Below are 23,627 nucleotides of genomic sequence, written 5' to 3' on the forward strand. Positions count from 1 at the left end.
CTATCTCAACTTCATATGGCTGACCAGAAGCCTCATCTCCTGCCCCCATGTTTTGGCTGGCTATACGACTGACAACCAAAAGCCCTGTCAGTCTCGGGAGGTGCTGGAGTAGTCACTCTTACCCAGGCTTGACCCTACCTCTGAAAGCTGACCTGATCTTCCCTCATTTCTCATCCCCTTCTGTTTCCCGCCTATGGGACTTTGGGGAAATTGACTGCAATCAAGGAAGACTCCCCTGGTTGTAGAAGAATGCACTAATTTTATCTTGGCCCAACAGTATTTGAATACATTTTTTGTAAGGATAAAATCTGCCATCGAGAGGGGCTAAAAGGATCAAAGTCAGGGTCTATTCCCCTGCCTTTTTCAGCAATGCCCACATAAATATGTTCCAGCCATGTGGGTGTCCATTAAAAAAAAAAAAGTTTAGTGTTTATTTATTTTTGAGAGAGATAAACAGAGTATAAATGAAGGAGGGTCAGAGAGAGAGGGAGACACAGAACCCGATGCAGGCCACAGAATCTGAGCTGTCAACACAGAGACTGATGCAGGGCTCAAACCCACTCAAACTGCAAGATCATGACCTGATGCTCAACCAACTAAGCCACTGAGATATTCCTACTTTAAAGTTATCTAGATTTATACAAGTCAGCATACACGTGGCTAGGTGTAGCAAAATGACTCCCATGTATCCCAGTAAAATTCCTATACATCATAGTCATCCATTCCTCTGCTTTGCAGAAGCAGCACAAAAGTGGAGCATTTGAAGGCCAGCAGTGAGGATATCACCACCATTTTCCCAGCCTTTGAACCAAAGGCTGGGAAATTTTAATCTTATACCAGTGTACCTCGATTTTAATCCATTCATTTTAACCTTAGTCTATCCTGACCACATATGAAATTCCTTTCCAAAGATTTCCCTTCATCAACCTCCTACAACATTCCTTTGCATTCAGATTTTGTCCCAAGTCATTTCTCTCCATTCAGCACAAAATTCCTTTTTTTTTACCTTCCAAAAAATGTATTTCCATTTCTTATGTCCTTCTTACACATCTACTTCTCTACATACAGAGTTGCTTTCCTTATTTTCATCAGTCTTAACTACATTTAGCAGAATTTTAACTCTTAGAAACGTTAGCCTCCAATGAAAACTAAGTAGTTACCAGTTGTGAACCATTACATCAGAATTCCTTAGATGGCAAATTTATGAATCAATTAAGTACAAAGCATGTTTACCAAAAGGCCCAAATAGCCTTAGTTTCTCTGCAAGAAGTTAAAAGCATAAATTGAGGTTTAGTAATCAGTGCTTTAACATTTTATCTCATTAGATATCCAAAGAATTTAATCCCCTTTATTGTGCAAACAAAACTTTAAAGTTTCAGGTTATCAAGTACTTTGAAAATTATTTTTTTTTTGAAAATTATCTTAACAATTATCCATGGAAAATTTTGACATAGAATTAGCCATCATTTTAAGTTGTCTTTTTGCTAACAAATTGCAACAGAGATAACACAAGCATATTTGACCTTCAGTAAACCTAGGTGGTAAAACAAAAACATTAAGGCAATCATGTGTTCCTCAAAAAAAGGTCATGCTCTGCATGTTTCAGGTGTCTATCAGTGGTTTGCAAGCTGTAAGACTTATTGAAGCTATGGGGCGCCTGGGTGGCTTAGTCGTTTAAGCGACTTTCGCTTGGGTCATGATCTCGCGGTTCGTGGATTCGAGCCCCGCATCGGGCTCTGTGCTGACTGCCAGCTCAGAGCCTGGAGCCTGTTTCAGTCTGTGACTCCCTCTCTCTCTGACCCTCCCCTGCTCACACTGTCTCTCTCTCTCTCTCCTAGAAATAAATAAAACATTAAAAAAAAAAAAAACATATGCATTTTATTAAAAAAAAAAACTTATTGAAGCTACATTTCTCCTGCCCTTGTTTTCCTCATTAGCCTGCCTCCCCCTCACCCCAGGGTTCTCTATTTCCCCTTTCCTTTCAGTCATCTTCTTCACCATACATACCATAATCTTTGCTTTCTGTTTTTGTTTCTCCTCATTCCTCTTTACAAATCTTTTGTGCCTCCCTGAGCAATTCTTCTATCTGCTTCTCATTCCATCTATCCATCTTTTTTAACTTTCTGGCAATATCAGGCCAACCTCTAGTGACAAAATTAACCTTTAAGAGATCTTGCCCCACTGGGTCATTCAGATATAGGCCTGAATATTTCCACATTTGATCCCTAATCCCACCTTAAGGTGGGGTTTCCTTTCTCTTGCTGCATCTCAAAAGCCTTGGCAACATTTTGGTATCTTGGAGTTGATTCCCTGATCCCTTTGATTATTAGCTCTCTTTAAATCCTGCATCCTAACCCTATCCCAGGATCATTATTGTCTTAATCAGGGTCTACATTGGGAAACTTTTTGTTCAGCTGGCTGAACACTCTGGCTAGAGGAATAAGTTTCATATTTAATGCTGATAACTCTAAATACATTATGTTACACCTGCATCCACATAAAAGTCTATCAATTGTCAATTGAATTGACAATTCCCCATTGTCAGCTTTTACCTGGGACAGCGGTGGGGGAATCTGAAGTGGGCAGTCCAAGTGGGTGCTCTTCATTTCTTGATATCAAGAGTAGGAGGAGCCAATGGAAGCAAAGACACAGAGGAGGGTATAGAATCAATTATGCAGGCTGCACCCTAGGTGTGCAGAAACAAGAGGAGGGCGAGGGGAAGGCAGAAGAGATGAGGTGCTAGCAGAAGGCAGAGAAAAGAAGATTCCCAGTTCTAAACCTTGTCAACTCAAACAGAGGAGCAGGTGCCATGTTCTTCCACCCCCCCACCCCCCCCCACCAAAGTGGAAATATGGAGTCTATGTCAGGCTGGAGAAGACAGGGAATTTCCCTGAAACAAAAGGAAGGAGTTTCAGCAATTGCTTGGGAATATTCCTTAAAGTCTCTCTCCTGAAGTAGACTAACTAGAGACAATTAGCTCCAATTATTATAGTCATTAACCCAGGAAATGAATGAGGAAGAAGCTCCCACATACAGTTAAAGTCTATTAAGAAGGAGGAACAGTGAGAGAGAGTGTCAGAGTTCCCTACATTAGGGATGGCCTGCTTCTTCCAGAAACCTGGGTTTAGTTGGAGGAGGCCTGTTTAGACAATCATCCAGTGTATCAAGAGGGAGTTTATTAATCAAACACATTTGGGCAAGCACATTCTGCAAGAGATCCCTCAATTCTGGATCCTGATTTAGGGTCATGAAAGCCTGGACACAGGGTACCTCACTGCAGAGGTTTAACTGATGGATTGTATTAAAATTTAATGTCCTCTCAGTGGGCAATTTTTCCTCATCCCCTAGTGAGTATTTAGGCCAGGCAGTAATACAAAAGAAGATCCTTTTTTCTCCCCTTAGATCTTGCCATCTGAATTGATTCCATGGGGATAAAATGCATCCCAAGGGAGAATCCTTGTGTACTGAAGAAGATCCCATATTTCCTCAGTCTCAGTCATTACAGTCACAGTTTCAAAATAGAAATCCCGCTCATTTTACCCCTGAAAACATAAGGAGAGCTCTTGGTAATCAGCAGAAAGCATAATCCCTTTCCTCCTTTGTACTGGAACTTTTGTCATTCACATAAAAGACCTCAGGTTTAGACCCAGTCTGAGTCAAATGGGCCAAAAAACAGACATTGAATTGGGTCTTTAGTCCAAACAAAGCAGCAGAGTTTGATCATTTTATATTTGTCCTTGTTTCTTATACAAGGAGCATCCTCCCAGTACTCTAACATTCACCCCAGGAGACTATGTGGAGGAATCTGGGGAGATCTCACTTCTTTCTGGGTGTCACTTCCCTTACCCCTAGGCCTAGAATTTTTGTTTCCCACCCTCAACCAGGTTAGTTCTTGCTCCTGAGTTTCCCTGGGCACTCAACCACTCTCAATGGAGGTTTCTTGCACTCTCCACGACCCACTTTGTCTCCAGCTGTTCCACTCTCGGGAGAATGGAACCACGGATGGAGACTCTCCATTCGCTTCATATGTAAGATAGTCTCAGTCACATATACTCAGCCTCCAAGAATTTCCTGACCCCCAAGCAGTATTTATAGTCCAATTTTCCTACCTTGTCCGTGCATGGAATTACCAGGTCGCTGTGGTACCTTTTACCCTCTCCCCAGCGTCACTTCTTCTGTCTCCAAAGGTAAAAAGTCTCAAGCTCCATGGATCCTACAGAGGCCAAGGAGGCCTCTCCTCTCCACAGGCCACCTCCTGTGGAAAGGCCACCCAAACCAGGGTGGGACACATCTCCCCTTTCTCAGGAGGACCTGGAACCTGTAGGTTGAGGTGAATACCTGGACAAGTCCCCAAATTGTGAGACATAGGCCCACCGACCCAATCAAAGGAGGGATTCAGAGACCTGAAGCACAGTGAAGTGAGGCTTTAATCAATGTTCTTGAAAAAATGAGTGTCTAACCAAAAGGCACACTCAAGGTAGTTACTGCAGACAATTCATTTCCTAGCATGCAAATCCCTCCTCTGGCTCCTCATTGGCTGAGTACTACAGAGGCTACAGCCTTACCTAGACATCCCCTATGCCCTTACCCAAAAAGTAGTCCAACTGAACAAATGTACATTCCCTGGGGTGTCACAGAGACTTTGTCTCTCTTCCCTTTGTTCTTTGGCACATGCAGCCCACGAAAATAAGCCCACAAAATGGAGAGGGGGAAGAAGAACCAGGAAGTGAAGTGTTTAAAGGTTTGGGACTCCATTGTGGTGGTGGTGGTGAGATAGGTATTCATACATATTTCCAATAGGTTGTAAACAAGACAGCACAACTTTTATTTGGTATTTCTGAAAAGTATTTCTGAATCATCTCCCTTACTTCTCACATATTTATGTACTGTATACCTGTACTTTGTACATAATAGAGTAAGAATCAATTTTCCACCCCCTTGGGTGTAATACTGCACTCACTGAGAATGCACACGTTAATAAATTCTTATTTCAACATCTTATAACACTTGAAATTGTCTTGTACATAAATGTTTACTACATATGATTTGGTTTTTAATTGAATCTTACAGAACTCAGTAATACGAATTACTTAACTTTAGCCATTAATCATAATTCCTCATCATATTCTATACTTTCAGTATAGGGTGAGCACAGATATTATTCAATCTGTTATCAGTTCACATTATCAAAAGCAACATTTTTAGGTAACTTTCTATAAAGAATAGTTCTATTTCATAATAAATCAAGGTTAAAGAGTAGAATGGAATAGTTCACAGACTTTTAGTAGCATGTATGATGCTGCTGGATTTTAGTGGTGTGTTTCCAAAGCCATATGGCAGTTACTCCCTATCATGTCTTGTCCCTTCCTGCAAGGCTGCAGGTGACCTAGACTCAGACCTACTAAGACAGGTGTGTGCACTGGGATAAGTAAAGTACCTTGCCCAAACCAGGGCATAGGGTCACATGAAGGAGCATAAGGTAAGTTGACACCCCGCAAACACCACTTCCCCATACATGTGATATTCCTCAGGCATTCCTGGCTGCCCAAGAACAAAGGAAAGGAAAGAAAATGAATGGTTAACTGATAAAGATCACAGTCATGCAGGCCACAAGTCTCCATCAGTTTACAAATATCTTAGTGAATTACAAGAAAAAGGCAATCTTATCAATAGCCTAATCTCCAGAAACCTATAGACTTAAGTTTCCTGGAGCCCCAACATCACCCTCCCTTCCATAGTGACATAGGGAACAAAGGCAAGAAGGAAATGGCAGGTAAAATTAAATTTCCTTAGAACCTGCAGCCCATTGACAAATACTTGAAGTAAAAACAGACGGTCAAGCGTCCGACTTTCGCTTAGGTCATGATCTCGCAGTTCGTGGGTTCGAGCCCTGCGTCAGGCTCTGTGCTGACTGCCAGCTCAGAGTCTGGAGCCTATTTCAGAGTCTGTATCTCCCTCTCTCTCTGATCCTCCCCTGCTCACGCTCTCTCTCTCTCTCTCTCTCTCTCTCCTAGAAATAAAAATATTTTAAAAATAAATAAAGTGAAAAACAATCTTAGCCTGACAATAGCTAGGCCTTCAGTATCCTGTGAATCTTCTTTAGCATATGAAAATCATTTTGGAAACTTCCCCTTGCCTTTACCTCCCCCAACTCCCAGGCATATAATCAGTCTCTCCTCACAGTCCTGGGGCAGCTCTTTCTGCCCATGGGTCCTATCCTCATGCTTTAATAAAATCATGTTAAAAAAAAATTTTTTTTAAGTTTATTCATTTATTTTGAGAGACAGAGACAACGTGAGTAGGGGAGGGACAGAGAGAAAGGGAGAGAGAGAATCTCACACAGGCTCTGGGCTGCCAGCATGGAGCCTGACACAGGGCTCTAACTCAAGAAACTGCCAAGACCATGATCTGACCCAAAACCAAGAGTCAGACACTTAACCAATTGAGTCACCAAGGCACCCCAATAGAAACACCTTTTTGTACCAAAGATGTCTCAAGAGGGGCGCCTGGGTGGCTCAGTCCCTTAAGTGTCCAATTTCAACTCAGGTAATGATCTCACAGTTTCTGAGTTCGAGCCCCATGTCAAGCTGTGTGCTGACAGCTCAGAGCCTGGAATCTGCTTCAGATTCTGTGTCTCCCTCTCCCCCTCCCCCGCTTGCACTCTGTCTCTCTCTCTCAGAAATAAAATAAAAACATTAAACAAAACAAAACCAAAAAATCCACAAAGATGTCTCAAGAATTCTTTCTTGGCCATTGGCTCTAGACCCCCACCACTCCAAAACGCCATCAAAAGCACTGAAATGAACGAACACAATTAAGTTTTATTAGTTTGATTTCTGTAACCTTTAAATCATACCTTACAAATTAGACTGTCAAAACTGGATTTAGCAGAAGCAGAGGAATCAAGTTCACTATTTTCTGAAACACTGACACAAAAAAGGGAGGGAACAAGGACTTAGAAAAGGTTATTCATAAAATACCATCAGAAAATTCCCTAAACAAAAGCTAAATAAGCATTAGTTAAATTGTAACTGGTAGTGGATTTTATTACAATGAGCTGGTAGTAAATTTCTTAAGTCCATAAATCTTTCTCCAAACATTACTGATCCTTTGCTAAGGAATAAATGGATGAACTCAGTAGCACTTTGACATAGCTAGTTGTTGGAACATTCCATAGAAAAATGGAAAATAATTCTGTAAGAACATGATGGCAACAATCAGCAGCCAATATTCTCAGACTTTCTAATTACCAAAGGCATATACAATTTTAGTCTAGAAAAATAATTTTATAAAATTAAGCTTTTAAATTGAAAAGTACCCCCCTTTAACAGGCACAGTGATACTGAAAAATAGTCCCTAAAAATCTTACTAAATATTTTATGGAAAGAAAAACATGCCCTTATAGTTATTAAATACAGTCAGTACTGGGAATCTTCAAAAACATGATGCACATGTCCTCAGCTACTGGCCAGAGACTGGTGGATAGGTGGCTGAAAACAGCGAACATGCTCCACAGGTGTGCTTTCTCCATCACCAGACTTCAAGTACTTGTCCAATATTGTAATTATCTCATCATTTAGAATCTGGAACTTGCGAATTCTCTCCACCATTTTCTTCAATGGCTGCAATAGTTAAAATTAGGATGATTTACTATTGAAACATGTACATTTATTCTTCATGTTTCAAAATGTCAGGATTTTCACATTTTCTCAAAAATTATAGCAAGCTACTAGCACACATGTCTGTAATGTACCTATTGGAACAATGAATGTATTTTGCAGTTAAACACATTTCTCTATTGGTTTCATGCTACTCACAGTAAATTTACTTTTATAACTTATAGACCTATTCATTCAACACACAGGTATTAAGAACCTGCTGTGTGCTAAAAATTAGTGATGTAAAGATGAAGATAATATGGTCGGTCGGGAAAAACCAGTAATCTAATACAAGTTTTAGATTTCCAGTTATTGTAGAGAGGATACTTTGATAGATCCTCCTGGTTTAATAATAAAAGACACACACACACACACACACACACACACACACACACACACACACACACAGAGGAAGAAACTTTAAAAAGCACTGCAGGTTTTGTCTATGCAGGAAGTAAAGCAGAAGCCAGGACCTCCTCAGGGACAGATGCCACAGCAGCAGTGAGATGAGGAGATGGCCTAGGCCGTAAGCAAGCTGGGCTACACCTGAAGATGCCCCATGAAGCCAGGACCCTCTAATTACACTAATGTGTCCCCAAGTTGGTAACAGCCTGTGGAGATGAGAAGCAAATAAATATCTTGGGAGACAAGCAATCCAAATTAAGTTCAATTGGACAAGATCTGGCAAATAAAAAACCCAATACACAAAACATTTCAGAATTTGAGATAACCTTCAAGGCCTCACATACTAAAATTTAGAAATATAAAATACACCAAATACCTAAAAAAAAAAAAAAGGAAAAATTCAGTGAAGAAGATAAAAATGATTACTACCAAGATTTGAACTAAATCAAACTTGTATGTATGTATATATGTATGTATACATGTGTGTATGTAGGCTTCACACATGTATGTATGTATATATGTATGTATACAGAATTCACACTCAGTGTGGAGCCCAACAGTGGGCTTGAACTCATGACCCTGAAATCAAGACCTGGGCTGAGATCAAGTCAGGTGTTTAACCGACTAAGCCACCCAGGCATCCCCCAAATTAAAAATTTAAAAAGAAACTAATATTTTTCAAAACTAAAAACAAAGGATTAAACAGAGATGAGTGAATTAGATAACTGAATAAAGTACTCTGGGAATACCCCAGAGAGACAAGAAAATGGGAGATATGGGAAGTAGAATAGCCCCTCAAAGACGTCCCTAGAACCTATGAACATGTCACCTTTCATGGCAAAAGAGACTTTGCAAATTTAGTTAAGATTAGACTTTAAAATGGGGAAACTACCCTGGGTTTTCTAGGTGTATCCAACCTAATCATATGAGCAGAGAACTTCCTTCAAGTGGAAGTAAGAGATAACAGCAGAAAGGAAAGTTGACAGACTGGAAGGACTTGACCCACCTTGGCTGGAGGGGTCCATGTGGAAAGTAGGAGAAAGATGTAGGCTAATGGGCAGCAAAGAAATGGGAACCTTGGTTCTCCAACTGCAAAGGACTGCAACCAGCCAACCACGTGAATAAGCCTGGAAGCAGATTCATCCCCAGAAGCTCCAGAAAGGAACACAGTCCTACAGACACACTAATTTTGGCCTTGAGATGATAAATAAAGCCAGTTGAGTCATTCTGTACCCAGACTTCTGACCTACAGAACTGTGAGAGAATGGGTGCCGTTTTAAACCACTAAGTCTGTGGAAATCTGCTGTGGATTCAGAATCTAATTAGAAAACTAACAGGTAAGGGATATGGAAACCAGAAGAATGTCTAACAAGTATATAACTACAGTTGCTAAAAGAAAATAGAATGAAAGAAAGACTAAAATATTTGAAAAGATAATGGCTGAGTATTTTCTAGAATTCAATTACAAAGAATCCATAAAATGACAAAGGGAAAAAGATCTTAAGGGAAGTCAAAACAAACAAACAAATCAAACAAAACAAAAAAAATCACACACATTTTGACTATAACAAAGAAAGCCAGGAGACTGGAATAATATGCCAATAATCTAAAAATGCGGATCCTATAAGGCTGTATAATATGAAGCAGATCTAAGTACCCTAAAAAGAGAAAGAAAATGGAATAATTACTACTTGAATTTCCTGACTGCTTTACTTAGCAAGTATATTTAGATTCATTTTGGAAATGAAAAGAAAGCTTCAGTTCATGTCACCTAATGTATTGGGATGAAAAACATTCCAAGAAAAATAACTTTTAATAAATATTTTGTGAAATTTCCACATATAGATTCTCTTCTACATACCACATTTTTGATAATCTCATCTTTGCCATCATGTTTCTGGACTTTAAGCAGATGGTAGCAGAAATCCAGGACAGCAAAGCGCCGCTGTTGCCCAAGAAGTACAATGATCATACAGCCAGCCCAGTGGAGTCCATCGCCAAAGCACTGCCTAGAAACAAGAATAACATACAATCAACAAAGAATTACAGTCTTTTATGGCTCTGTCCAGAATTCAATGACCACGGAATCTAGTGGGAACAGGCAAAGAAGGGAATGACAAGCAGCAGGTGACATATTCTTTTTGGTAAAAGTCTCTTTTGGGTTCCTTTGGCACACTGTTTCCTAACCTTCTTTCAGATCACAGACCCTCCAAGAAGAATGATTCTGTGAAGCTGTGGACACCCCATCTAGAAAATGCACACTTAACTTACCTAAGTTTCCATGGGTTCAGAGAACACCTAGAAACTTCACCCTGAGTCACCTCCTGACATTAAGTAAGAATCTCCACTTAAATGGCTTTAAAGCAACTTGACAAATTTCTAGTCAACTTCCAGAGGAATGCAGTCTTCTATGTGAGCCTAACACCAACTTCTGCTCCCACTTTTCCCATTGACTAAGAACATACTTACTCGACTGTAAACTCGTGTGTTCCCACAGGAATGCAGTAGACAAACTGCATGGCACTCCAAAGTCTGTGAAACTCAACACATTCATCCACATGCATGACTCCATTGCTGGGCAGAGGCCCACGCCAGATAGGGTCGTCCAGAAAGGTCCGGATCCGAGTCAAGATGACTTCAAACATAGATAGGCCACAGCAGAGACGCTCCTTTGTCAGCAAGTCCCCCTCTCTTGCTATTGCAATTTGCTGCAGAAAGGGCAGAATGTTGTTGAGCCATGGCAGAAGGGTACACAGCTGAAACCAAACTACCCAGATTTATTTCTGACTTACTGGAAAACTACCCTAATTTGCAGAAGTAGATTTCTAGAAATAAGCATCAGCAACATAAATATGTCAGCTATTATATATGTCTTATTAGATTAAATATATTTCAGTCAAGGAGAACTGTCTACTACAGCTGTTCTTAACTAGGAGTAATTTTGCATCCAGAAGACATGTGGCAACGTGTGAGAGAGACATTTTTGATTGTTACAGCTTGGGGTGAGGTGAATGGCATCTATTCAGCAGAGGCCAGGGATACTGTGTTCTTAAAGACTTTTTTCTTAAGTTTTATTCCAGTGTAGTTAACATATAGTGTTATATTAGTTTCAGGTGTACAATATAGTGATTCAACTATTCCACTCAGTGCTCATCAAGAAAAGTATATGTATTTTTAAAGTTTATTTAATGAATTAATTCTTGAGAAAGGGGAACAACAGAGAGCACGAGTGGGGAGCAGGGGAGGGGCAGAGAGAGAGGGAGACACAGACTCTGAAGCAGGCTCCAGGTTCCCAGCTGTCAGCATGGAGTCTGATGCAGGGCTCCAACTCACAAACTGTGAGCCGAAGTTGGGTGCTCAACCGACTGAGCCACCCAAGTGTCCCAAGAAAGTGTATTATTTTTAATCCCCTTCACCTATTTCACCCACCTTCCCTCTAGTAACCATCATTTGTTCTCTATAAAGGGCCTGTTTCATGATTTGTCTCTTTATTGGTTCCTCTGTTCATTAGTTTGGGTTTTGTAAATTCCACATATAAGTGAAATCATATGGTATTTGCCTTTCTCTGACTGACTTATTTCACTTAGCATTATACTTTCTAGCTCCATCCACATTGTTGCAAATAGCAAGATTTAATTTTTAGATGGCTGAATGATATTCCTCTGTGTATGTGTATATATATATATATACATATATATATATACACATACACACACATACATATATATCATATCATATATACACATACACACTCCATATCTTCTTTATCCATTAATCTATCAACAGACATGGGGGCTCTTTCCATAATTTGCCTTTTATAAATAATGTTGCAATAAAAACAAGGGTGCATTTAACTTTTCAAATTAGTGTTTTTGTATTCTTTGGGCAAATACCCAGTAGTGCGATTACTGGTTCATATAATATAGTTCTATTATTTAATTAATTTATTTATTTAGGAGCTTCCATACTGTTTTCCAGAGTGGACCCACCAGTTTGCACTGCCATCAACAGTGCAAAAGGGTTCCTTTTACTCTACATCCTCGCCAACATTTATTGTTTCTTGTGTTTAGGCTTTCAGCTATTATGACAGGTGTGAGGTGATAGTTCATTGTAGTTTTGATTTGCATTTCTCTGTTGTTATGTTGATTATCTCTTCATGTGTCTATGTCTATTGGCCATCTGGAGGTCTTCTTTAGTAAAATATCTGTTTATGTCTTCTGCCCATTTTTAACTGGATTTGGTTTTTTTAGCATTACTTGTATAAGTTCTTTATATATATATATTGGATACTAATCCTTTATCAGATGTCACTGGCAAATATCTCTTTCCATTTAGCAGGGTGCCTTTTAGTTTTGTTGGTTGTATCCTTTGTTATGCAAAAGCTTTTTACTTTGATTAAGTCCCAGTAGTTTATTTTTATTTTGTTTTCTAGAAAGATGTTGTTATGGCCAATGTCAGAAAAATTACAGTTTGTATTCTCCTCTATGCTTTTTATGGTTTCAGGTCCTTAAACAATTTTGAATTTATTTTTGTGTATGGCATAAAAAAGTGGTCTAGTTTCATTCTTTTGCGTATAGTTGTCAAGTTTTCCCAACACCATTTGTTGACAAGACTATCTTTTCCCCATTTCATATTTTTTCCTCCTTTCTCAACGATGAATGGGCCATATAATTGTAGCACTGTTTCTGGACTTTCTAGCCTATTCCACTGATCTCTATTTTTGTGCCAGTGCCATACTGTTTTGATTACTACAGCTTTGCAATATAACTTGAAATCTGGAATTATGACACTTTCAGCTTGTTTTTTGCTGTTGTTTTGTTTTTTTCTCAAGATTGCTGTAGCTACTTGGGTTTTTTTGTGGTTCCACACAAATATCACAATTCTTTGTTCTAGTTCTATGAAAAACGCTGTTTGTATTTTGATAGGGATTGCATTATATCGGTAGGTGGCTTTGGCTAATATGGATATTTAATAATATTTATTCTCCAAATCCATGAGCATGAAATATCTATCCAATGTTTCCATCATCTTCAATTTCTTTCAGCAATATTTTATAATTTACAGTGTACAGGTCTTTTACCTCCTTGGTTAAGTTTACTCCTAAATATTTTATTGTTTTTGGTGTAATTGTAAATGGGACTGTTGTCTAAATTTCTCCTTCTTCTGCTTCATTAGTGTACAGATGAGTACAACAGATTTCTGTACATTGATTTTGTATCCTGGGAATATACTGACTTCATTTATTAGTTCCAGTAGTTTCATGATGGAGTCTTTAGTATATATAGTATCATGTTATCTGCAAATAAGGAAAGTTTTACTTCTTCCTTACCAATATGGATGCTTTTTCTTTCTTTTTCTTGCCTGAGTGCTATGGCTAGGCATGTTCACTGTGGGTTTTTCATATAAAGCCTGCATTATATTGAGGTATGTTCTCTCTAAACCTACTTTGTTGAAGGTTTTATCATGAATGGATACTGTACTTTGTCAAATCCCTTTTTTTTTTTAAGTCTATTGAAATGATCATATGTTTGTTATTCTTTCTCTTATTGATGTACCACATTGAGTGATCAGTGGTGAGTGAACCACCCTTGCATCCCAGGAATGAACTCTCTGTGTCTGTTTCTATGTTTTAGGAAAATCAGCTATGTCTCCTGCTCTTGAAAGAAGTAGTTTTTATAAAGAAGAAGTCTGGTAGTGCCACTTTAGGGGTGTCTCCTATATGTGTTGTGTATGTACTACTGTGGCTGAGCTGCTTTTTCCTTCAGTCCATTTGTCTGCAGTGGCTCTCTGCCTACTGTGGGTACTGCTTGGTCCCTGTGGTGTTAGTGGGCCAGTCTCATGCTGCCTAGGGCTAGAGTTGAGTCAGACTAGGCATTTGTCAGAGACCCATTGCACCAAACTACAGCATGCTTTCCCTGTACTGTCCCCTGAGCTTTCACGGGTGGACAGGAGATGCAGCCAGACCAGTGGTCTGCCCCCAACCCACTGCTGGGCCCTCTGTTTGACTTGTGTGTGTGGTTATCTTTCCCTCTGTCCAGGGTAAGAGTTACCCTGGAGTGGCACTGGCCTGTCAAGGTACTTGCATACTGCCAGGCCTGTGGCACTACCTTGGATGGGCTCTGGCCAAGAGCATATTGGAGGGGAGGAGCTGTGACGGCAAAGGGGAGGGGAGCCTGGCATTGTGGTAGTAGGAAGGTTTGTGCAGCACCAGCCCTCTGCAGAAGGGTTCCTGCTGTACCAGGACTGAAGTGAGCCTGTCTAGAGGGCATGGATTCACTGCAACCCAGCGGGGAGAGGAGCAGCAACGTTAGCAAGTTAGGTAGTGTCAACATGGTGCTGATTACTGAAGGTGACCATGAGTTTATGCTGGGGGCAGGGGATGGAAACAGTGCCTGCCAGCTCCTTTGTTCCTGGAGAAATCTTCCAAGGATCTCTATCCCTCCAGGACATACTCTGAGATGAGTAAACTATTCTTTTTTTCATTTGCCTCAGGTGTTTTTCACACTGCTGCTCCCATGTTATATCTACATGAGGGTGTTGTGCCAGGGATAATGTTTACATCCCCACCACAAAAAATTATCTGGTCCAAACGGGGGACAGTGCCACAACTATGAAACCCTGATCTAGCTTAAGTCTATATAAAATCATAGAACTGTACCCTGACACCTAGCCTTCTATATGAGACTCCCACTTTCTGTTATTAAAAACTTATGAAAAAAGCCTTCTTCATGAAGGGATAGACTACAAAAACAAGTAACATTTACTGTGTACATCTTACGTGCTAGGTTATGTCCTAAGCCCTTTGCATACGTTAGCTCATTCAAATTTCCCAAACACCCTGGGACAAGGTCCTGATATGAACCCTACTAGAGACACTGAGGCCTAAGAGGGCCCATCCAACCTCATGACACTTGCCAGGGTGGGTCACCCAAAACCCGTGTTCTGAAGCCCCAGCCCTGTCAGTGGCCTGATGTGGACACCAAACTTGTAACAGTGACAGCTGTCACAGTATACATTACCTGAGGGGTCCCCAGTCTTTCAATCAAAGGGACAAGATGCAGTGGGGCGTACTTTGATTCTAGTCTTTTCATTTTGGCATCAAGTCTCTCTCCCTCTGCAGTGGAAAAAAATACTTTAATTTCTGTTCCTTTGCATGAAAAATGATTGCTTAAATTTAATTTTGTCATGAAACACATGAAAGAGTTCTTAACATTATACATATAGATTCTCTCTGAACATTGTTTTACAGAACCAGTTCATTTGATATTTTAACTAAAAATGACAGAACTGATTTTCTGTTCAATATTCATTTTTTAAAACACTGAAAATTATAAATGTAATCAAAATCAGAGAATAGTACAAAAACTCTCTGTACCCATTTGCTACAATGAGGATCAACTCATGCAACTCTTGTTTCATAGATAATCAACATCCTCTGTTAATTCTGAAGCACATCCAAGATACACCATTTCAGTCTTAAATATCTCAATTATTCAATTTTAAATTTAACTATGTTAAATTTCTAATTACCTTCAATTATGACTGAACAGGGACCAAACTCAAACAAAACTAGCACTGAGTTCTCTGGTCACAAGGACCATGTGTCACCACTCATCACTGCATAGGCAGTTTGGACTCCCTGGTCAGAGGCACAGAAACTCACCTTTCACATGGACTCTCGGCAAGATGTTCTGAAATGGGGCTGCATGCAATAGGTCACACACTTCTTCTAAAGACTACAGCAAAGGACAGAGGGTTGCATTAGGAAGTTTACCTCACCAAAAAGACAGAGAGAAGTCTGGTGCTGAAAACAAGATCTATCTTTGCCATTTTAGTGTAAAATAAATAGTCTAAGCAGCACTGAGCAGTAGAACTCTCTGGAATGATGGAAATGTTCTGTTTGTGCCATACATTTAATTACTAACCGCATGTGTCTAGTACACATGAATAACTGAATTTCAAATTTTAGTTTATTAATTTTTTAAAAATGTTTTTATTTACTGTTGAGAGACAGAGACAGAGCATGAGGATGGGAAGGGCAAAGAAAGGGGAAGACACAGAATCTGATGGAAGCCCCAGGCTCTGAGCTGTCAGCACAGAGCCCAATGTGGGGCTCAAATTCACAAACTGCGAAATGATGACCTGAGCTAAAGTCAAACGATTAACCGACTCAGCCACCTAGGGATCCCAAGAATTTCAAATTTTATTTACTTTTGCTACCTACTTCTTAAAAAGTTTGTAACTAAGTTATAAGAGTTTATAATAAGACACCACTGTATAGACAGGAGGAAGGTGCTTCCTCTGTGAGCAGTGCTGGAGGCAGAAGAAAGGGCAGCATCACTTTTGTACCGAAACCAAGTTCTGAATAGTCATTCTGAACCTGCTTTTGGAACACAACACTTTTAAAGAGGTAGTAAAAAGAAGACCTATTGTCCAGAATACTTCAGTGTAGAGGGCTTACTTCTAATATCACAAGAGTTGTGAACTAAAAAACTCACCACGAATCTAAAGGTGGTCAAGAGCAGGGCATATTTCTAGAGTCTGAAGGCTCATAAACCACAAAAAAGGGTCCCTAAGATTGGTGTGTTCACCATGGGGGAGGCAGATGAGGTGAGTAAGCTCTCTCTCAATCTACATGAGGCTCTCTCCTACTCTATACCCATCTTGAAATCTTATAATTCTACAGTAATAAAAAAAATTATTGGGGCCCCTGGGTGGCTCGGGTAGCTCAGTTGGTTAAATGTCCAGCTTTAGCTCAGGTCATGATCTCATGGTCTGTGAGTTCGAGCCCCGCGTCGAGCTCTGTGCTGACAGCTCAGAGCCTTGAGCCTGCTTCGTATTCCGTGTCTCCCTCTTGCTCTGCTCCTCCTCTGCTCACACTCTATGTCTCTCTCAAAAATAAACAAACATTTAAAAAAAATTAAGCAAAGGAACTGTTAACAGAAGGTCAAGACAGATACCACCTGATGCCATTTTCCTTTCCATGGATCTCCCCAGATGATGGCAAAGCTAAGACCAAGAAGAGGAAGCGAAGACTTTCTGTACTTACAAGTGAGTGTCCTATGGTCACCTAACATAAATCTAGTGCAGCAGCCAGTAAGCTGCGACATGTTCAACCAGGACACCTTAGGAGACTGATTCCTCCACACTCTGTCTTTTATTCCTTAGGCCAGCACCAAAGCATGAGCTCTTCATGCAGAGTATATGTAGTAGAAGCCACCTCTGGGCCAGTGCACCCAGGACCTGTTCCCCTGGACCTTCTATTCTAGGTGAAAAAGGTGTGGAGGAGGGAAGAACAAGCTAAAAAAAAAGGGACATGATCAGATGATGACTGCATGGTATGCAAACACATAAAAGAGTGTGATGTCAATGGAGTAACATGCAGGCAAGAAGAAAGAAAGAAAGAGAGAAAGAAATGTAGAGTGATCTCCAGGATACATTTACCGCCGAGTGAAAAAACAAAGGGGAAATGACTGAATGGCTCGACACTACCAACCAGAGTGTAAGGGGGACAGTTGGAAACTGACTGACTGCAAGGAAGTATTCAGGAAAATGGATGGAGGATGGGAGACTTTGATAAGGGACCACAGCTGCCAAGCAGGAATGGTGGAGGCAGAGCCACACACAAGGAGAGCTGTGTAAAGTAGCTTACAGACCAGCAATACCATTCAAGATGGGTGGCTCATCCAGCTGTGCTGCTTTCAGGTGCTACTGCCAATGAGCTCAAATTTTTGCCCTCAAACCAAAGCAAACCAAAAAAAGGTAAGAATAGCAATAAAAACTACCATTGAAAACAAATAAGCAATTAAAACTATTCTAAAATTTAAAAAAAAAACTATTCTAAAATTAGAAAAAAAAAACTATTCTAAAATAAAAAGTTTAATGGAGGAACAGCTAAGATGGCAGAGTAGTAGGAGGTCCTACGCTTGCCTCATACCTCGGACATAGCTAGATAAATATCAAATCATTCTTAATATCCAAGAAATTGATCTAAGGACTGACAGAACAAACTGCACAATTAGAGGGAGAGAAGAGGCCACATAGTGGAAGATAGGGATGCAGAGACATGGTTTGGGGAAGAAACAGAAACATGGGGAACATGAAACAGAAACATGGGGAAACTGCAGAGGGGAAAGAGCCCTGGTCGTTGAGAGAGGCGAGAGAGGCAAGCACAGGGGATCGCACAAGGAAAACACTTCTCCAAAGCCACTGACTGGGGAAAAAAAGAGGCTGATTTTCTTGAGTTTTTGCAACCAGTGGGGCTCAAAGACTGGAGTATTGGTCCACTATGTGGCTAGTATAGAGCCCTGAGGGTGCTGTAGTGCTCCTATAGAGAAGACAGGAGGCAGAAGGTGTGATCTGAGGATCCTCCAGGCCGAACTGGGAGAGACAGTTCCTCCTTCTTGGAGCATATCTGAGAGAGGTGCATTGCCTCTCCAGGGACAAAGGAGTGGAGGGCATCATTTCCCTCTCCCACAACACAGCATAGGCCCAGAGATACCTACTGAGGGTGGCTACCTTGTACACTGGCTCTTTACTGTACTTTACTTAAAACCCCATCCTCCTGCAGTTTGTATGACTATCCTTCTGGGACAAACCTGCATCAGTCCCAGTGTGGCAAGACCCTCCTCAAGTGGATGAGTGCAGGTCTCTGCCATGCCAGGTTCCTTAAGTTTGGAGTTTTAAAACTCAGCTGGCCTGGCTGGGATACAGCTCAAATACACTGCACTGCTCCAGGCAGGCAAGCAATCTGGACCCAGACAATGTAAAAGCAGCGATCTGAAGGATGCTTGGGACACACAAGGAGAAATTGCTCTCTCCTCTGGGAGGGCTTCCTGAACAGAAGCAAGCATGAACTCCCCTCTCTGGGGACAAAGGAGCTGGCTGGAGCCATTTCTTCCCCTACCAAACTAACTTCAGTAAATACCACAGCGCCAACACTGGCTGCCTAAATTGCTTATGCCAGCTCCAAGCTTCACCCTCCTGTGCTATGCTGGTAGTGCTTTTCTTGGGCAAGTATGCCCAAGGACCAGCACAGCTGGCACTTTCCCCAGAAGACCAGCATAAATTCCCACATGCACCATGTCTAAGGACCATGGAGTTCTACAAAGCCTCAGGTCTAATGGAAATAGAATCCAGTCTCTTTAAACAAGCAGACAAGAGGCGCCTGGGTGGCTCAGTCGGTTAAGCGTCCGACTTCGGCTCAGGTCATGATCTCACGGTCCGTGGGTTCGAGCCCCATGTCGGGCTCTGTGCTGACATCGAGCTCAGAGCCTGGAGCCTGCTTCAGATTCTGTATCTCCCTCTCTCTCTGACCATCCCCTGCTCACACTATCTCTCTCTCTCTCTCTCTGAGAAATAAATAAAAACATTAAAAACTTTTTTAAAAAATAAAATAAACAAGCAGACAAGAGCACACCTAGTTAAAAGTTGCCATATGCTGGCAATGGTCGAGACTTTCCTGACTGCAGGCAAGGAGAAACTCTGCAGAGGACTGACCTGAAGGACAGAGCAACCATAACATGGCAGCATAGTACACACAGCATGTAACAGAGACACTTCCTGAAGCACCAGGCCTTGGACATTATATGACCTCTTCTTCATAAAGCCATTACCTCTCAGCAACAGGAAACATAAAGGCTTTCCTAACACACAGAAAAAGACAGAGAGCTAGATAAAATGCCAAGACAGAGGAAGTCATCTCAAAAGAAAGAAAAAGAAAAGGTCACAGCCAGGGATCTAACAGAAACAGATATAAGTAATATGACTAATCCAGAATTTAAAGCAACAATCATAAGGATACTGAGCTTGAGCTAAAAACTAATCAGACCAAAATGAAAAAAAAAAGCAGTAACTGATTATCAAAATTGACTAGATGTAATGACAAGGATGGAAGAGGCAGAGGAATGAATAGGTAACATAAAAAATATAGTTATGGAAAATAATGAAGAACAAAAGAGGGAAAGAAATATCATGGATCATGAAAGTAGATGTAGGGAATTTAGTGACTCCATCAAGTCCCAGAAGAAAAGGGAGAAAAGGAGGCAGAAAGTTCATCTGTGGAAATTACAGCTGAAAACCTCCCTAAACTGACGAAGGAAATGACCTCTAAATCCAGGAGGCACAAATCAATAAAAGCAGGCCAGCACCAAGAGACAAAGAAAAATCCTAAAAGAAGCAAGAAAAAAATCTCTAATTTACAAGGGAAGGCAAATAAGATCTGTCCACAGAAATTTGGTAGACAAGAAAGTGGCATGATATATTCAATGTGGTGAATGGGAAAAATCTGAAGCCAAGAATACTCTATCCAGCAAGGCTATCATTCAGAATGGAAGGAAAGATAAAGAGTTTCTCAGACAAACAAAAACTAAAGGAGTTAGTGACCACTAAACAACCCCTGCCAGAAATATTAAAGGGGACTCTTCGAGTGGAATGAAGGAAGAAAAGTGACAAAGACTAGAAAGGAACACAGACAAAAGAATTAATAAAATGGCACTAACTTAATATCTATCAATAATTATCCTGAATGTAAATGGACTAAATGCTCCAATTAAAAGACAAAGGATGTCAGAATGGATTAAAAAAAAAAAAAAAAAAACCCAAACCCATCTATACGGCTGCTCAGACTCATTTTAGACCTAAAGACATCTGCAGATTTAAAGTAAGGAGATGGAAAGACCTTTACCATGCAAATGAATGTCAAAAAGCTAGATTTTTTGCTAATTTTTTTAAGTTCATTTATTATTGAGAGAGACAGAGAGAGCACGTGGGGGAAGGGCGGGGGGGGGCAGGGGGAGAGAGAATCCCAAGCAGGCTCTGCCCTGTCAGCACAGAGACTGACCTACAAACCACGAGATCATAATCTGAACAGAAACCAAGAGTCAGACACTTAACCAACTGAGCCACCCAGGCACCCCAGACAAACTAAGTTTTGTTTTGTTTTTATGTATGTATGTATGTTTGTTTATTTTTGAGACAGAGAGAGACAGAGCTTGAGGCAGGGAGGGGCAGAGAGAGAGGGAGACTGAGTCACCCAGGCACCCCAGTCAGACAAATTAATTTTAAACGACAGACTGTAATGAGGTGAATAAGGGCACTACATCATAATAAATGGGTCTACCCAACAAGTACTAACAATTGTAAATAAGCATGGTTCCAACTTGGAAGAAGCTAAATATATAAAACAATCAATAACAAACATAAAGAAATTCATTAACAGTAATACAATAATAATAGGGAACTTTAAAACCCCACTTATAGCAATGGACAGATCATCTAAGCAGAAAATCAACAAGGAAACAATGGCTTTGATGACACTCTGGGCTGGGTGAACTTAACAGATATATTCAGAATATTCCATCCTAAAGCAGTAGAAAACATTCTATTCAAGTACAATGGGACAGTGTCCAGAATAGATCACGTACTGGGTCACAAATCAGGTCTTCTCAACAAGTACCAAAAGTGAGATTATACCATGACTATTTTCAGACCACAACACTTTGAAACTTGAAGCCAACCACATGAAAAAATTTAGAAAGACCACATACATGGAGGCTAAAGAACATCCTATTAAAGAATGAATAGGTCAATCAGGAAATAAAAAAGAAATGAGGGTCACCTAGGTGGCTCAGTCAGTTAAACACTGACTCTTGATTTCAGCTCAGGTCATGATCTCTTTGTTTGTGAGATCAAGCCCTACACTGGGTTCTGCACTGATGGCGTAGAGCCTGCTTGAGACTCTCTTCCTCTCTCTCTGTCCCTCCCCAACTTGTGCACTCTCTCTCAAAATAAATTAAAAAATTAGAAAAGTCTTTTTAAAAATTGAAAAAGAAATAAACGAATACATGGAAACAAATGAAAATGAAAACACAATCGTCCAAAACCTTTGTGATAAAGAAAAAGTAGTCCTAAGAGTGAAGTATGTATATAGCGATAGAGGTTTACCTCAAGAAGCAAGAAAAATCTCAAATATACAACCTAACCTTATGCCTAAAGGAGGTAGAAAAAAAACAGAAAACAAAAAACAAATGAAGCCTAAAGCCAGCAGAAGGAAAATAATAAAGATTAGAGCAGAAATCAATGATATGGAAACTAAAAAACAAAAACAAAACACCAACAGAACAGATGAGTGAAACCAGGAGCTGCTTCTTTTAAAAAAATAATAAATTGATAAACCCCTAGCCAGACTTATCAAAAAGAAAAGAAAAAAGACCCAAATAAATAAAACCACTAATGAGAGAGGAGAAATCACAACCAACACCACAGGTATACAAATAATTACAAGACAGTATTATGAAAAATTATATGTCCCAAAATCGAGCAATCTTGAATAAATAGATAAATTCCTAGAAACTACAACAACTAAAACAGGAAGAAATAAAACTTGAGCAGACCATTAACCAGGAAAGAAATTGAATCAGTAAGCAAAAATATCCCAACAAACAAAAGTCCAGGGCCAGATGGCTTCCAAAGGGAATTCTACCAAATATTTAAAGAAGAGTTAATACCTTTTCTTCTCAAACTATTCAAAAAAATAGAAATGGAAGAAAAACTTCTAGACTCAATCTGTGACTAGAGCATTACCCTAATTCCAAACCAAGACAAAGATTTCACTGAAAAAAAAAGGGAACTACAGACCAATATCCCTGATGAACATCAATGTAAAACTTCTCAATAAAATACCAGCAAATCAAATCCAACAATACATTCATTCACCACAATCAAGTGGGATTTATTCCTGGGCTGAAAGGGAATTTCAATATTCTCAAGTCAATTGATGTGATCCACCACATTAATAAAAGAAAGGATTAGAACCATATGATCATTTCAATAGATATAGAAAAAGCATTTGACAAAGTACTACATCCATTCTTGCTAAAAACCCAAAATAAGGTACGTTTAAAGGGAAGTTACCTCAACATAATAGAGGCCAGTCATCTATAAAAAAAACACCGCTAGGGGCACCTGGGTGGCTTAGTCAGTTAAGCGTCCGACTTTCGCTTAGGTCACGATCTCGCGGTTCGTGGGTTCGAGCCCTGTGTCGGGCTCTGTGCTGACTGCCAGCTCAGAGCCTGGAGCCTATTTCAGTCTGTGACTCCCTCTCTCTCTGACCCTCCCCTGCTCACTCTCTCTCTCTCTCTCTCCTAGAAATAAATAAAAAACATTTAAAAAGTCCTAGCCACAGCAACCAGATAACACAAAGAAATAAGAGGTATCCAAATTGGCAAGGAGGAAGTCAAACTTTCACTATTTGCAGATGACATGATACTCCATGCAGAAAACCTAAAAGACTCTACCAAAAACATTGTTAGAACTGATACATAAATTAAATAAAGTTGCAGGATACAAAATCAATGTACGGAAATCTATTGCATTTCTCTACACCAATAATGAAGCTGTAGAAAGAGCAATCAAGGAATTGATCCCATTTATAATTGCTCCAAAAACAACTAGATACCTAATAAACCTAACCAAAGAGTTAGGTTTGTACTTTTAGATTTGTACTCTGAAAACTATAAACCACTGACGAAAGAAATTGAAGATGACACAAAGAAATGAAAAAAC

General features: G+C 40.1%; 1 protein-coding gene across 2 annotated transcripts in view; it reads right to left on the bottom strand.

Moving 5' to 3' along the window:
• Positions 1–6,801: 6,801 nt before the first annotated feature.
• Positions 6,802–23,627, bottom strand: part of CYFIP1 (cytoplasmic FMR1 interacting protein 1) — a 143,476-nt gene continuing 126,650 nt past the window's right edge. For both annotated transcript variants that reach the window (XM_077774609.1, XM_077774608.1), the window contains exons 27-31: positions 15,727–15,799; positions 15,083–15,177; positions 10,533–10,771; positions 9,925–10,072; positions 6,802–7,622 (exon numbers count right to left, since the gene is read on the bottom strand). In XM_077774609.1, coding sequence (XP_077630735.1) covers positions 7,458–7,622; positions 9,925–10,072; positions 10,533–10,771; positions 15,083–15,177; positions 15,727–15,799 — 720 coding nt within the window. In that variant the 3' untranslated portion in view covers positions 6,802–7,457. The remainder of the gene's footprint in view (positions 7,623–9,924; positions 10,073–10,532; positions 10,772–15,082; positions 15,178–15,726; positions 15,800–23,627) is intronic.

The sequence above is a fragment of the Crocuta crocuta genome, unplaced genomic scaffold, assembly GCF_008692635.1.
Source record: "Crocuta crocuta isolate KB4526 unplaced genomic scaffold, BGI_CrCroc_1.0 scaffold469, whole genome shotgun sequence".
NCBI lineage: Eukaryota > Metazoa > Chordata > Mammalia > Carnivora > Hyaenidae > Crocuta > Crocuta crocuta.